Source organism: Podarcis gaigeae, assembly GCF_964106915.1.
Source record: "Podarcis gaigeae genome assembly, chromosome: 4".
Lineage (NCBI taxonomy): Eukaryota > Metazoa > Chordata > Lepidosauria > Squamata > Lacertidae > Podarcis > Podarcis gaigeae.
In genome coordinates, this window is record NC_139677.1 from 47,423,410 (window position 1) to 47,440,036 (window position 16,627).

Genomic DNA, 16,627 nt, shown 5'->3' on the forward strand with positions numbered 1-16,627 from the left:
AAAACTTAAAAAACCAAGAGGCTGGGAAAATGGAAACTTCTCAACCACTTGCCTCAAGCCTTACAAAACTGGAGACCACGGAGATTCCTGAGAAACGATATTACACAGGATAGGTGCCACCACTGGAAAGGCCTCTCCTGTAACTCAACTAATTGTGCCTCTGATTGCAATCAGACACAGACAAAGAGTGAAAGCAAATCCTGAGGTGTATACCTAAAGATGTTAGGTGTGAAGTGAATCTTATGTTATTATAGGTAGTTCTAGGACAAAAAAATGATCTCAATTCAATTGAGTCTTCTGAGGATCCAAAATAGCAACTAGTGGAGGCTGGTCCATTAGGTAGAATGGAGCACAGGTCCACCAGCTTCAGGCTACCCTTAACCAGTCCCCATCTTCCTGCCTTCTTACTTACAACCAGTCCAGGGGACGTCCCTGCCTATGACAGCTTCCTCTTCCTTCGTTTCAATGTTTTCCTTGCAGAACACAGCAGAGAGGAAGATAGGGACAAAACAATCAAGAGTGAGCTCTGCCTTACATTGTTTCTGGCTCCTTCTACAGTTGATGTTCTGCCCTACCAGAGTAAATGGCCATCAGCCACCACTGATAGCAGCCACAAGCTGACATCCCTTTCTAGCAAAGTCTGTCAGGTCATTTTCAAGTATAGCCTAAAAGGGAAAAGGCCACAAACATTCTGAGTTCCATTTCACTGAAGATCTCTTTATGAATCTATTACACTCCATAACAGGAAAAAACCTAGATCAGCATATGCCTATTTATATCCTATTTACATGTCTGCAAGAACTGTTTATCAAGAAGAAGAAGAAGAAGAAGAAGAAGAAGAAGAAGAAGAAGAAGAAGAAGAAGAAGAAGAGTAGTAGTAGTAGTAGTTTGGATTTGATATCCCGCCTTTCACTCCCCTTCAGGAGTCTCAACGTGGCTAACATTCTCCTTTCCCTTCCTCCCCCACAACAAACACTCTGTGAGGTGAGTGGGGCTGAGAGACTTCAGAGAAGTGTGACTAGCCCAAGGTCACCCAGCAGCTGCATGTGGAGGAGCGGGGATGCGAACCTGGTTCACCAGATTACAAATCTACTGCTCTTAACCGCTACACCACACAGGCTCTATGTATCTTATATATACATACTTACACCAGAGTCCTTCTGAGTAAGACATGCTCTGTAAATGTGCACCCCTCTGAAAGTCCACAAACTCTGTCTTGTTTAGTATTTGCCTATCCTCTAGGAAGTGGAATGAAGTGCTCAAGTAAATTAATGGCAAACACATATTTATGCACACACACACTCCAAATAACAACCATTCTATTACTATTTTGCTGGTTGCATTTGTACCAGTGCCCAGATGTGAAAGGCTGTATTTCACATTACCAGCTTGCTTTCCTGAGCAATTCAGTAAATTACTTCCAAGTCACTTTCTTAGACACTAATCTGCTATAAATCTAATCCCTAATGGCAAAAAGACAACCTGAGCCTGCTGAATGCCAGTGGTTTTAGTGATCTGACCTACTCCAGCAAAAATCCCTAATTAAAATGTCCCCACCTGATTAGCATTATTCCAGAATAAACCCTCCATTGGTTATATTACAATAAATGTAGTACATAATAGTGCCACGATTATCCATATTGAAACAGTGGAGTTTTCAAAGAGAACAATTAAATGTTCAAATGTTCTTCAGAAACTGTTACGTTAATTAAGAAGCTTTAATAAATATTTAATTGCATTTTAAAAAATGTTTTAACTTCATTGAAAAATGTTCTGCTATATTTAATATATTATATATGATTATCCAATACTGTATATACAAACCCAGTTACAGCCTTAAGAATATTATCTTAAGGTATAATTGCATATTGTTGTTAGCAGAATCAACACAGCAATCCAAACTCTGGCTGGGGAGGGGTAGTCCTTAACTGAGAGTTGGGGCGACTGCTGCTTCTGCAGTCTGTCCACTCACACTGGCTGGCGCAGAAGGCAGGGGACAAATAAGTTTCTGCACCAGGAGCTGGGGCAATGACCAGGCCTGGATCAAGTGACAGCAGTGGGGTTGTCTTGGAATCCAGAGAAATCTGGGCTGACTTAGTCATGCCCCAGAATGCCCAATTTGGAGTCTTTCCATAAGCTGTACCTGGTGCAGGATTGCACCAGCATCACTTCATAGGTGGAGACTTCCAGGGCTACGTAGAGGAACATCTCTGCCCAATCCACCCAACACCCCCTCCAGATTGGTGCAAAGGGGGTTTCAATTGCTGCACAAATCTCAGAAGAATTGCTTAATACTATACTCATAGAGGACTGTTTCAAATGCTATGCCCCGGTGTAAGCTGCAAAAAAATAAAATTTAAAAAAATCTATGTTATTTGAGCTGATATGATGAGGCACCACACTTTCTTGTCTGGTTCAAACATCACAGTAAGCCATAGGCTGAAATCAGCACTATTTCATTGTGGACATGCAGTGTGCTGGCACATGCTATTTAGGGTTTGTCTGTTTGTCCTGTGCCTAGAAAGTGGGATCTGAGCAGTTTTCTGCTTGACCCACAACTTTTAAGCATGGGTCTGAGTGGTTTTCCCCTTGCCCCACTCCTTTCTCAGACAAAACCCCTGACTCTTTAGTGCACATGTCAACCTGGAGAAAACCCAAATTGACATTTGCTCTTTAAATTCCTCCTTGAGCATGGAGACAGTGGAGGAGGGGGTGGAGGAGCCTCTCGGGGGGTTCTGGAGGCATGGTCTCATCTGAAAGTTCTGCAGGCTATAAGAATTTAGGGATCCCTGACAGCTTTCCCCTCAACGTCTGAACTTGCTCCCTTCCCCCTTGCTCTTGCTGACCTGCACCCAGTTCCCAATCTATTCCTCCTGATGCTGCTGGCAGACGCCTTGCAGATACTGCTGGCACCAGTGAAGGTACTGGTGATGGGAGAGTTTCCCCTTACTTTGGGAAATGGAACCCTACAACTCACTGGTCCCTTCCCTAAGATCCTCCTCAGCCCCACATTCCACCCTCAGCTTTACTCTCTCTCTCACCCCCTCTTTCATTGACCCCTTCATCCTCCTATTCTTGTCAGTCCCTGACATAAGCATCACATATAGGTGAAGCATCATAGAGTTGGAAGGGACCACAAGGCCCATCAAGACCAACCCCCTGCAATGCAGGGAACTTTTGCCAAATGTGGGGCTTGAACCCACGCCCTGAGAGTAAGTGTCTCATGCTCTACTGACTGAGCTATTCCAGAACCCCTCAAAGTGAATACAATGCTCCCAATGCTGTAGCTACACAGTGTAAGCTCCTTGCTGCCTTGCCTTTCCTTCTGTCCCTCTCAGTAACCAACTAATATGGGGTGTTGGGGAACCACGTCAATAATGCCGCCCTGCCCACACCACCAGCCACTACTGCTTGAGAGGAAAGGTCTACTCAGTTTAGAGGGGAAAGATTCCACTGTAAAATAGGTGACAGGTAGAGCTGGCAGTGAGATTAAGCATCTCTCTGTCTCCTCTTGCTGGGCTAAGAGCTGCCTATTGAGCTCCTTAGCTCCAGCACTCCCTTGCTTAACTTCCAGCTCCCACTCAAGATGCTGGACATGGACACTGTTGCAACAACAACAACAGTGTGTCTTATGAAACCTTAAAATTAGCACAGTTGCTATGGCGTACGTTTTTATGGACTACAGCCAGTCATATCACACATGCTGGATGTCAACCAAATAAAAACAGGGTTACTTCCCAATTTTAAAAAAGGTGAAGTATTGACAATGTCAATAGCTCTTAAGTGCAAACTGATAACCTGAACCAGCTCCTCACTAGCAACAACAGATCATATAACAGAAACGAAAACAAAGGACAATAACCACCAAAAGCTTCCCTTCAGTGCAAGGATTTACGCTTGTGCAACAGAACTTTCTCCCTTCTCTTCCACCTGGGCATGACCTGGGCCCACCCGGAGGGTGCTGGGAAATCCTAGAAACAGATTTGGGGGGCATGGTGGCGAAGTTCCACCTGCACAAGCATAAATCCTTAGATTGATATGACAAGTTCGTTGGTACCAGAGACTAGACCTTGCAGCAAGCCGATATGCCAACTCTGTCCTCATATGTATGAAGACAATACCGTTATAGAATCCAATAATGTCAGTCACAACATCAAAGGTTCATCTACCTGCTCTATCAATACTGTCCTTCTGCTTCTACACAGGACAATCAGGTCTGTCTCCAGGCAAAAGTCTAGATGGACACAAATCTGACATCAGGATGCGAAATATTTGGAAACCAGCTCTGCTGATCTTCATGTGGCCATTCTTATACAAAGGAACAAAGGGAGAATCCAGCATGAAATTGCTTCACACTTATTAAGAAGTTCAATTCTATCACATGTGGTTTGAATTGAAATGACAGTTTTAGTCCCTCTGCAGGTGTTAATTAACTTGGCAATGCCAGGTTGTTCTTCAACTCTGCTTGTGAATGGGCACTGCTGTTACTTTATGTTACATCTAAACTTTTTCATAATTGTCACCGTCTGTATCTTTTATGTTTAATTTGCCTCTGATCTCTCTGCTAACCAATTTTTCATCCCCTCCCCCCTCCGCCCTCCCTCTTACCACCAATGTACAGTGGTACCTCGGGTTAAGTATTTAATTCGTTCCGGAGGTCCATTCTTAACCTGAAACTGTTCTTAACCTGAAACACCACTTTAGCTAATGGGGCCTCCAGCTGCCGCCGGGCCGCCAGAGCACGATTTCTGTTCTCATCCTGAAGCAAAGTTCTTAACCCGAGGTACTATTTCTGGGTTAGTGGAGTCTGTAACCTGAAGCGTATGTAACCTGAAGCATATGTAACCCGAGATACCACTGTATACATTTACCTCCAAATTCAGGGTATCATTTAAGGCACCTGATAAAATAGAATCTGGCCATGACAGTTTAAGTGCCACAAGATTCATATTTTTGGCAGTAGAGTAACATGGCTACCCTTCTGGAAAATATTCTGTTCAGTTTCACTTGATATTAATTAATTTAATATTCCAATAGATATTTATTTGCAAGAATAATTTGCAAGAGGAAACTGTGTATAGGAGTTACATGTAAGTTACAACATTACCTTTCTACTTTGCAATATATACAGCGCTTTGCTTAATTTTGCTACTAATTAAATATGTCTGGAAACCAAATGCATCATGGTGACGGGTATAAAAGAAGCTACCTAAAGAAGAACTTGCTAATTATCAAATCCAAAGAATACAGTACAGATATTATTATTTTTTCTGGAAGTTTTCTGCAAATCCAATTTTATGTGTTGAAATTAGCTTTCATTTGACTCTGAAACCCCCCAGAAAGTGTTAACAGTTAACCACCAAAAGGTAGAACGTTCAGCATGAGGCCAATTTCTCTTAACTGAGATGCTGATGTGCCATTCAGTTACCTTGATTTATTCCATCCCCTGCAATTGGGCTTTTTTAAAAAAAAACAACCCTGTGGTTGATGATTTTCCTTGGTAGTGAGCAAAGATCAATTGTCCATTTCAATTAGTTTTAGTCTATGAGGCTTATTCTTAAAGAACTATTCAGGTGAACTGGAAGATGCTACATGTTAAGTGAATTTTACATCAAGTGGTAATGGTTATTTTTCTTTTTAAAAATGGAGATTAGAATAATTTCAATCTACTAAATTTCTGAGTACAGAAAACTGGTGACACTCCTATGGAAATATTGTGTTTGGTGTTGTTTTTTACCTTGACTATGTGGGTTCATATCCCACCCACAGGGTGGGCCAGTCAACTAAACACAATGAATCCTGCTTTCTTTTCATGATAGGACAAGGTGCCTAGCAATAAGGAGGAATGGTTAGAGAAGGCAAGTAGTGAATAGAAGTAGATGTGAGTTACTAGAAATATATAAGATTTACTCTATGTGCACAATGATGATACCATTATCTGACCATGGATCGATAACTTTTGTGTGCTGCACAAGGCCTGTATACCGCTGACAGTTAAACAAATGTTTAAAGTAATGATAGAAGAATCTGACAAATGGATCAAATAAAAGCTTACTCCTCTACATTTCATGTAGCAGTTCAAAAGGCAGTAACATCACAGCTTAAGGTGTTTTAGCACTTTAAGTTGTGTGAGCAGGGAGACAGGAACATCCTCTGGTACAAGGCTTCCCCTCCTGATCTGGGGCAATTTTCTCTTCTAAAACACAGGCTATGCTATTCATGGGGATCTCAGACTGTAACCCCACACCCCCGGCAAGGCTTTTTAGGAGGTGCAGGGCTGCAGGGTGAAAGAGAAACCTCTATGTCCATGGGAAAATACGGAGTCCCCTGTAAATTTTGTAATCATCTTCTGAATGACTAACCCCCATGCCACATTGCATATGACGCTCCTGTCCATTTAAAATGAGGGCCCACAATGTGCAATTGTTTTGTGGTTTAGCTTCCCCCTCCTTGCCTCCTGCACGGGGCAGTTGACAATTGCTGAGGGTCTCGGCCAACGAATTAATTCCTTTTCTGTCTGTTGCAAGAATGCACTGTGCTATATGACTTTTAACTGCATTTCCATTGCTTCTTTAATTATTTATAAATGGTATTTTATTGAATTACAATTTGAATATCCACAGAATTCACATTGTGATATGATAAAATACAACAAAAGGAACAAAAGAAGCAATAAATATATAATTAAAAATCAAGATGAATATTTAATCTGCCATCTTCAACCAGTGATCCATAGATGTGCTGCTGACCACCTGAACGAAGTTTGTGAAACACATTCTTGGGAACCCCTGGGATAGAGGAATGTTATTGGGGAACAAAGTTAAACCTTCCTTGAGAACCCTGCCATTCCACATGTATGATTGTAAGTAGCTTATAGTGTTAACTGAAATTCTGAAACCAAATACAATAATAATGATGATGATGATAATTTTACTCTCTTTTTTTGTTCCTGCCTAATGCACAAAGATAGGTGTGGTTTTCCAAAGAAAAGTAAGATATACAGCAGAAAAGGACCTTTAAAACCTTTAAAAACCTTTTAAAAATATACTGCTGGAAATGAAAATGGGCACAAGCAATTTTTTTTTAAAAAAAACCCCAAAGTGCATATATTTTCCACAGCAAGCACAGGCATATTAGAATAATATTCACAACAAACAGTAATGTTGACAGACCTGTGGAGGGAACACCTTCCCTTTTGGGTCAGGGGACATGACATAAGCAGCTTGTGTGTACGCATAGCTTTTGAAGCGAGGTTTAGGTGGAGGTGAAGGGGTGCGCACATGACCCTGTGCTACACTGACTTTGATCTAAGGAGAAGAAATTAGGAAGAAAAGCAGACACACACAGGGATGAGTATGCTTAATAGAAAGGACAGAACGTATACTTTCAGGGGGAAATGCCGGCAGTTTAATTCTATCTTGCAGAAAACAGTGCTGCCATAAAGAGTAAAAAAAACAAAAAACTATGTGGAATTTAGTGAGCTGCTTTCATTAATATGACATCCTTTCATGGCAAGTAAAAAGACTCCTTGAAGTGCCAGATAATTATTCCTGGCATGACACCCCAAATCAGTAAAGGGCCTTTATAATTCAGCACACTCAGAAAGCAAAGTAGCAAGGACTCATAGTACGTTCTGAATAAATGTGCTCAGCAGTCAGCAAATGGCCATCTGATCAACAAATCTAAAAATGCTAGTGTCCCAGAAATAAGAGAGTTAATTAATAATTAGAATTTCTGTTCACTTCGAGAAATATAACTATCAGGCTAGCCACTCATGGGAATGCAGTTGCCACAGTGTGCCCGCTTAAGTAAAGAAACAAATAGTTTCAGAATTTCCATACACATCTAAATTTGAGTTACAATAAGACCTTTTTTGGGTTTTTTTTTACAAGGAACTGGCACCACAAGTAAACAACCCCTGCAATTTTTCAGTGGAAGAAATTCAAGCAACTGTAACTCTGTTTTACACCATGAGATACAGATACAGAAATGCATAACCAAAGGAGAGATACAGAGGTTTTTCACTTCATAGTGACAGCTCTATATAACCTAACCCTAAGGAGGGGGAAATCACTTGCAAAATCATTTTTGTCCTAGTCAAAGAGCTTGGAAGGCCCACGGATGTGTGGGGAGAAGGAACTGGGGCGGGGGGGGGGGATGCCTGGAAAACAAAGAGCAAGAATTGGTCTCTAGTACCTTCAAAGTAACTCTGGTAGTTCACAACTGAAAGTGTTATACCGCCTGGGAAAGTTGATGTCAGTAAGTCAATATTTTGCCTCATGTCCCAAAACAAGACAAATAAAATTAGAAATGGAGAGACATCAATAAGGCTCTAGCAGCAGCTCACCCTAATGTGAGGCCAATTGTTTCAACCATTAGCTATATAAGACAGACAAAGTCTGATTACCAAGCGTGGAATTGGAACACTGGATGGGCTGGATGTCTAATTAAAGGCCAAGGTAATATTATCTCATTGGTGGATGAATTCCTATGCTCTCAACGACATTTCTGACTCAGAAAAGATGTTTCTTCCAGGTTATATGGGGTAATAAATGGTGTGTGTGTGTGCGCGCGCTTTATTTTCTACTTTCTGCTTATGAAATATTATAAGTAGGGTAGTGTGGTATTAAAAACTATAAAAGATGCTGATCTGGGACACTGGCTTGGATATGGAAGCCTTCTGCAGCAGATCCAACAGAAAGCTTATTTGTGTATAAACTTATTAACTGTGTAACAGAGGTAGCTAAATCCAAACAGTATCCTGTACATTTTGAGCAGTGAATAAGTGCATTGCTTTTGTAGAGAGTTTACTGAGTAATAAAAATGTTCCAACTATTTATGCTTTTTCATACATACAGATGATTTAATGAAAGACTGAGAAAGCTGATGGACAGAGCAAAGCAGTTTAAAAGTGACACAGCCTTTTAAGTAAGCTATGTCTGCGACCCTTAGAGCGCTTGATTGGCAAAGCCTTACTAATTTCAAGACGTGCTTTGAATATAAGACACCAAAATGACACAAAATCTTACCTTGAATTACCTTGCTTCGAACAAGGAAGTGTTGCATGCTATTGGAGCCTGCTTTGCATCATGTAATGCACAAAAAGCGTAACTTTCTTCATTTCAAAAACAGTCTATTACTTCATGCATGGCAGTTAACAGTATAAACCGTGCAAATAAAGTATACATAGAGTGATATTCAATGTTAGTCATATTGATAATTAACCACTTAAGTCAATGGACATGTAAATTCTTCACTGTCTGCAGTGGGTCTACTCTGACAGTGACTTAATTGGATCTTGCCCATAGTCTCTTTTTCACTAAATATATGACTTTATTGGCTATTAAAATTAGAATTAAAAACCCCAAAGAACTCACCTGTTGTGAAAAGCGCTGTTGATGTGACTGGACGTGCTCTTCTCTGATGTGCTTTGATTGCCGTGGCAATGTTTCCACTTCCTGGATGGCTTCAAGAGTAACTTGCTGGGGCAGGACTTGGAAAAGCGATGTCACGTACATCAAGATGGACTTCTTATCAGGATAAGGAGTTGCGACATCTGGAAAAGTGCATGAAACACAGACAACATTAGATAGTTTGCAAGGCTTCACAGAAAGCAAACAGGCTAATGAGCAGTCAGCCCATTGTCCATTTAAGCCCACTGGGGACTAATTAAAGTACTACAATCAACTCCAAGCTTTAATATGAAACTCAAATGCAAATGAGGAAGAGCAAAAATGACTCTAGTTTCTTTCTAGTTTCTACAAGTTTTTTCTTGCTTATAAGCCTGCTTATAAGCCTTCTAAATGCAGACACTGCACAGTTAGAATGAATGACCTTCATAAAGGCAGGCAAAATAAGCCATTAAAAAGCTGCATTATATGTAGATGTTACTATTGCAAAAATACCAATAGGTTAATGACTGGAGTAGCTATAACAGGCTGATGGGGATGTAGCAGCGAACACTAAAGGAAGCAAGTACATTAAATTAAAAAAATGAAACTTGGATCTGCAGTGCCTAACTGCCTTTTCCAATGCAAACTACATGAATAGGGACATGGATTTCATCTGGTGGATTTCCCTCCAGAACAAAATGAATGAATTGGTAATTCCTATGGGATTTTTCTCTCTTTTTGTACTCATGGTGCCACTTTGAATATGAGTTTCAAAATCAAAATAAATTATGTGTAAAAAGCTATAGCTGTATGTACTCACATAGCTATACAGCTAAGAATATCAGCATTAATATGAAAGTTGTGATCAACCACTTCTATTTCTTTCCGCATTCCAAAGTAAACAAAATCGAGAAATGCAGATTAAGATGCAATTAAATGTAATTAAGACGTCTAAGAAAATCATATGAAGGAAGAAGAAGTCCTAAAGTTTTACTTTCACCTCAGTTTTTATATGTGGTGGAATACAAATCAGTTAAGATTATACACTTCTAACATGAAATACTAGAGGAAACATTAAATGCTGTTTTCATGAATATAAAAAATATGGCTTTCTGAGGCTACAATCCTGTATACACTGACATGGGAATAAGTTCAATTAAATTCAACAGGGCTTACTTCTGAGTTGAACTATGGAGAATGGAGCTACTGTTCCAGAAAAGGCCTTGATTTAGCCCACTATTTCAAGTCACTAACAATTTGTAAAAATGTAAATTATGCAGCATTGCTTTCAAGTAATTCTTTTTGTTGCGGCCATTAAAATTTACCTCATGTACTCAGTGAAGTGAATCAAGATGTAAAGAGGCTGTTGTCTAAGAATTTATCATTAATCCCATAAGTGCTTAAATACAAGCACTGGCAGAAAGCCAAGAACTATTAATAGCAATGAGGTTTTATTATAATAAATCTATCCCAGGTTTCCTAAGATCTGCAAGGTGCAATGACATTTGGTTCCCCTCTGCTAAAGTTATCACTGTAGAAGAACAGACACTGCACATTAATTTCCCATGCATATTTTCAAACCAGATAAAGGTCATGTGTTTCAACATGCCTGGCTCTCTCATGTATCCTAGACACACTGCTCAGATACTAAAGCAAGAAAGGAAAGGAAGCAGATCAAAACAGCATACAGTGTGAGGAGACTGGTAGATGAAAATCAAATGAACTAATGCAGTCAGGCCTGAATCAGTGACTGCAAGTGAACCAAGCCCAATTTGGGGTCTGAAATGTACATACAGTGGTACCTCGGGTTAAGTACTTAATTTGTTCCAGAGGTCTGTTCTTAACCTGAAACTGTTCTTAACCTGAAGCACCACTTTAGTTAATGGGGTCTCCTGCTGCTGCCACATCGCCGGAGTATGATTTCTGTTCTCCTCCTGAAGCAAAGTTCTTAACCCAAGGTAATATTTCTGGGTTAGTGGAGGCTGTAACCTGAAGCGTATGTAACCTCACCCTAACCCTAACCTGAAGCATATGTAACCTGAAGCGTATGTAACCCGAGGTACCACTGTATAACTCTTATGGGGCTGAAATGGTCCAAAAGGGTTCTGAGCCTTCCCTCTCCTTTGCCATGGGCCTATAAGTCTCTGTGCCTGCTGCATCTTTTCCAGGTGTGTTGAAACATCCCTGCCTTCCCAAGTTATCCAAGTATGTCCAACCCACATCTTGTAACCCTGTTAGGAAAGAACATTAATTCCTAAAGGAAAACTAAAATACTGCATATAGGGCACATATCACTGGGCTGGGCCAGGGAGTGGGGTGGGCTGGCTGGCTGGCTATCACTCTTGACATTGGGAGGTTAACTTCTACTGGGAAGGATCCTGATGGTCACAGTGCATGCCTTACACAATCACCATCCCAAACACTCACAACTGTGAGCTTTCTGCTATTTGTATGCATTAGCCCCACTGACATTTTTCAGTGGAATACAAAAATAATGAAGGCTTTTCTAGGTTTTAATGTACCCTAATTGTAATGTGAGATAGATTTAAAAAAGCTATGAAAGAGACTGTCAAACTGTTGCTTTCAAAACGAATTCTTATACTGGTTAATCAGGCCCAGTTAGATCTTATTAGCTAGATGCCTGTGACAACCTTGAGATCCCTAAGGGATGCAAACAAAAATGCACTGCCTAAGCAATAAGATGTTGTTTTGAAGCATAATTCTAGTCAGGAGAATCATACAGGATTGTAATGTATCTGGCAGACAGGCAAGAAGGTGTATGGATTGAATAATGTCTCACATTCATCGACAAATATCATCCTTTGAAGAAGAGCCACTTACAGCTGGGTAAATTAATTTCAAGGCATTGGTACAGAATGTCTTTTTCACAACTGTGAATACATGTAATATAGGCTTTTTAACAGTCACTTGCCTAAGCCTCTAGGCAGGAAAATTTCTATCAACTGGAAGAGAGTTGATTCATTTTATTTCCTTTTAGACTATTGATGTGCCACAAATGACTTGGAGAGGTGTGAGCAGGCAGGCTGGTGGGTTTTTTGGAATTCATTACATTGCTGGTGCATGTGCAGCATCACGTAAGTTTGGTTTTGTGACTCATTAATACCGGTATGTTCATTAATGATATATTTCTTTTTGCAGTGATACAATATTAACCAAACTACATTAAGCAGATGGTGCAGAATGATCTCAAATACTTAGAAAGGATATTCAAATGACTGATGAAGCCTACAATGGATATATCCAGAGTACTGTTTTGTAAAATAATCTCAATGATATATTTATAATGGTGAATTATATTTCTATTCAAGAAAGGTTTCAGAGAGTTATTGGTAATTGTTAATTGAAAACATCAGCTGATGACTGAAGTAACTGAAATACTAATAAGAATGTTTCAGCATGTTTTCAAAGTCACAAAATAGCCTTTTCTTTCCAATTTTATAATACTTTGTCCAATATACAGGAAAATTGAAAGATACAAAAATGCCATGATGAACAATGCAGCTTTTGTATGCATTAATAACAGGAGGTATAAAATAAAAGCATCCAAAACCAGAACAAAATACTTATACAAAAATGGCTTGTATATATAATACAATATATACTGTTTTACTATATAAAAAAACTGTTCCTTCCTATCTACTTGTTATTCTGGTCCTAAGTATCATTACCAAGTGTGAAAGGCTTCTGATCAACTGAGTCTTCACTACAGTCAAGAGACTTCAGGCACAATTGACTGAGCACTGTACCATGGCACAACCTCCATTCATTTCAGTGAAATTCTCTGAAACAAAGGGAGATTGTGCAGCAGTGGTGCTTGGCTTCCTTTGCTGCTTAAACAAGTGTAAATAGAAGAGCTAACTGGCTTGGATCATTAGTAATGAAGAGCTATTATTTAGCTAGGATCCTGATTTACTCAAAGTAATTTTATTTGATAGGTTTGTGAGCTATGTGAATGCGTTGGCTGATCACTGGACAAGTTTCCTAATGCAAGCAAAAAACCCAAATCCCAACATAAATTTCCAAGAGTCAAGAGAGATCACAAACAGGTAATAGAGGCTCTGCTGGTAGAAGCATAGGAGCAGAAGAAAGGCATGGCGGGGATCATAAAAGCACCTTCAATTATATATTAAGTGAACAGCAACACAATTCACTGACTTGATGACAGATCAATGACAAAGAATCTGTGAGCTTCTTATTTGCAAACATCATACCAAAGAACTAAATAAAATAAAATCACCATGCTAAAAACACTCAGCAGCAGTTTCATTACTTCTGCTGTTTGTTCAAACCTATAGTCATGTGGCTGCCAGCAGCCAACTTTTGGAAAGATTGAGATAAAGTTTTACTTGAGAGATACCTCACCATTTAGTAGTGGGCAGAAGCTATCTCAAATGCTTATATGAAAATAAAGTTTTTAAAAAGACCTAGACTGGTCCATAAAAGCATTACATTTATGTTGTTATTAGTATTACCTTCCCTTTACCATAAGGTCTCCTGGCAGGTTACATTAAAAACAATATTAAAAACAGTTTGAAGCAACATAAAATCACAGAAATAAGGTGGGCCCTTAAAATATACATCTCGTGTCCAAGTCAAGGTAAAGAGGTGCACTTTCAGCATTCACTAAAAACAGTATAATGAAGATGCCAGAAAAGCCTTTGTGGGGAGGGCGTTCCACAACTTAGGGGCTGTCACAAAGAATGCCTTTTTCTGGACAACAACACACACACAACTGAGTTTCTGAGGAATGTGATATAACCAAGAGAGACCCCTCTGCTGATATTAGCACCTAAGAAGGTCTGTGTCCATCTTTCATGTATTTGGGGCCCAAGTCATTTAGAGCCATAAACACTAATGTGAGTACCTTGAATTGGTTCAACGGATGAACTGCCAACCAGTATACAGAGCCTTTGTGACATCTAAATGGAGCCCCAGCCAGTAATCTGGCTGCTGCATTTTGGACCAATTGAAGTTTTCTACTCATCTTCACAGGCAGCCCCACAAATATAACACTCCACCAAGAACAGACTTGTGTATACACAATGCTTTGGCTTTGTTATTTGGTCAGATCATCTTAGAAGCAGACCTTCTCATTTATAGAACATTAAAGATATAATATTTTTATATCAATCCTAATGAATGTCTTACATAATACACTATAGCTCTACTGGGGCATTCTAATTTCTATCCGTGGAGGGAGTATGGCCCCTTCCCCTCCACCCCAACTTCCACCATTGAGCAGGAGGGTCGGAAGGGGGGTTGTAAGCAACTTTGGCTGAATGTAGCTACAGCTACAGTCTACTTTGTGATCAGGATTTGCAGATGTGAGGAGAACTGTAACTCTGTACAAATGAATGTACGTATAATCCACCTCCAGACCTTCCCATTCAACATGGGCATGACAGGGAAAGAGGGGCATGATCAGTGCATGTGCTCTCTTCACAAACAGAACTTAAGAACACATAAACAGGGATTCTTTATAAAGAAAACTTGTGAGTGTGCCAGTACTAGGGAAAAATGAGTTTTACTGCTTGTCAGATTGTAATGAAAACCGTCTGCGCTGAAATCAAACAAATTGTGCCAAATTAGCTAATAAAATGTGGTTTAAATGTATGGCAATGGAATAGATGTGAAAGGGATCAGAATAATATAAAAACAAGACAATCTGCTTTCACATAAAGCTCCCTTATCAGAAGAAAAGCAAAACAATGTTCCACTATAATGAAAGCAAAACAAAATAAAACCAGGCCTCACACATTTATTGCCACATTCATGATGTATTTATGATCAGTGATGAATTTTATGCATCCATTAGACCTGCATCATTACTTTATTAATAACTTTGCTAAATAATAGTAAACCTTATGGCATTCAGTATGGACACCAGCTGAAGCATGTAAAAATAATTAAAAGTTCCTGAAGTTATACACTGACAGCATAATCCTATGCATGTCGACTTGGAAGTAAGTTCAGTACCACCTTTTCAAGTGTGGCTTACAGCTGTAATCCTGTGCATAATGCTTCGAAGTACTTTCAACTGAACTAAGTAGTAGTTCAGATGCACTACCAAATTGTAGTTTGTCATTATGTGAATGAGCAGTCAAGGAGCCCAAGACCTGCACATGTCCTTCTAGCCATGTCCACTACGGTGCCCTTTCTCCTTTCCTGGTTTTGAAGCAAACAATGCGTTGTAATTTCTAAACACAGATTGCAGGAGAAGTACAAAGAGTTGCTTGCTGGTTCAGAGGAAACTAACAGTTTTCCTCAAATCAGGAAAGGAGGGAAAGAGTGCAGCACACAAGAATGCAACACTAAGGTATAGAACACCAAACCATTATTACACATTACCCCTGAACCGCACCAGTGAGACTTAATTCTTAGTCAACATGCACAGAAAAGGTGCGTACATTTCAACCTCTCTGCAACTATACATTGCCATTTCACAGCTAAGTATGTATTAAAAACTGAACATGCCTTGGAAATCTCATCTGAAGTACCTTTACCCAAAACTATAAAATGCAATCTGGACTTACAGTATATGTGAGGAACTTCTGCAGCCATGCGCATTGTGACGAGTCCCCATAGATCATTGCCTGTTTATACCTCAGCGAGAGATGGGAGATGTCAGAGTGATAAGTCTGGCCAGCCCTTAAACTGAAATCTTGAGTGAATCTGATTCCACCAGTTCATTCATGACTAAATCCCAAAAGCTAGCCTGAATTTAAAATGGAATTTTGAATAATGCAGTGATTCTGCTAATTGTAGCAAATTCTAGTGCCATCAAATGTATCTACATTAACAATACATGAAAGTCAAGGGAGAGTTAAAATTCTGGGAACAAAATGAAGTGGGCATCAGTGAGAATAACGGTACTTTTAACTAAAGTATAAAAAATGGATAACTTGCAAATGACCGTATTTTTACCAACTGATTAATATGTAATAGAGGTCAAGAAAGAGGAAGTTGTCAATGTTAGCCCCTCTGTTATTTGAGATGCACAAAAATACCCCATGTGGCAGAATAAATCACAGGCATAAGGAACACTGCAGTAAGCTTGAATTTTGAGCTGGCTGCTCCACCTTTAACCAACACTGACACTCACCTGCAATACTACCCTGTAACATGCCTATGATAATGATAGGAAGGAAAGGCCTCAGGGATGTTATGCACAATCATTATTTACTAAGAACATTCAAAGAAGCTGTTTCTCAACT

At 39.7% G+C, this 16,627-nt stretch overlaps 1 protein-coding gene and 1 long non-coding RNA gene across 21 annotated transcripts in view; one reads left to right on the forward strand and one right to left on the reverse strand.

Moving 5' to 3' along the window:
* The window catches only part of DMD (dystrophin), a 991,104-nt gene that overhangs the window by 625,299 nt on the left and 349,178 nt on the right, over nt 1-16,627 (reverse strand). For 12 of the 20 annotated variants that reach the window (XM_083734094.1, XM_083734103.1, XM_083734087.1 and 9 more), the window contains exons 8-9: nt 9,378-9,556; nt 7,173-7,307 (exon numbers count right to left, since the gene is read on the reverse strand). In XM_083734094.1, coding sequence (XP_083590220.1) covers nt 7,173-7,307; nt 9,378-9,556 — 314 coding nt within the window. The remainder of the gene's footprint in view (nt 1-7,172; nt 7,308-9,377; nt 9,557-16,627) is intronic. The other 8 variants (XM_083734089.1, XM_083734109.1, XM_083734093.1 and 5 more) reach the window with 1 other exon arrangement.
* The window catches only part of LOC310842606, a 438,867-nt gene that overhangs the window by 271,698 nt on the left and 150,542 nt on the right, over nt 1-16,627 (forward strand). The gene's annotated exons all lie outside the window — the stretch shown is intronic.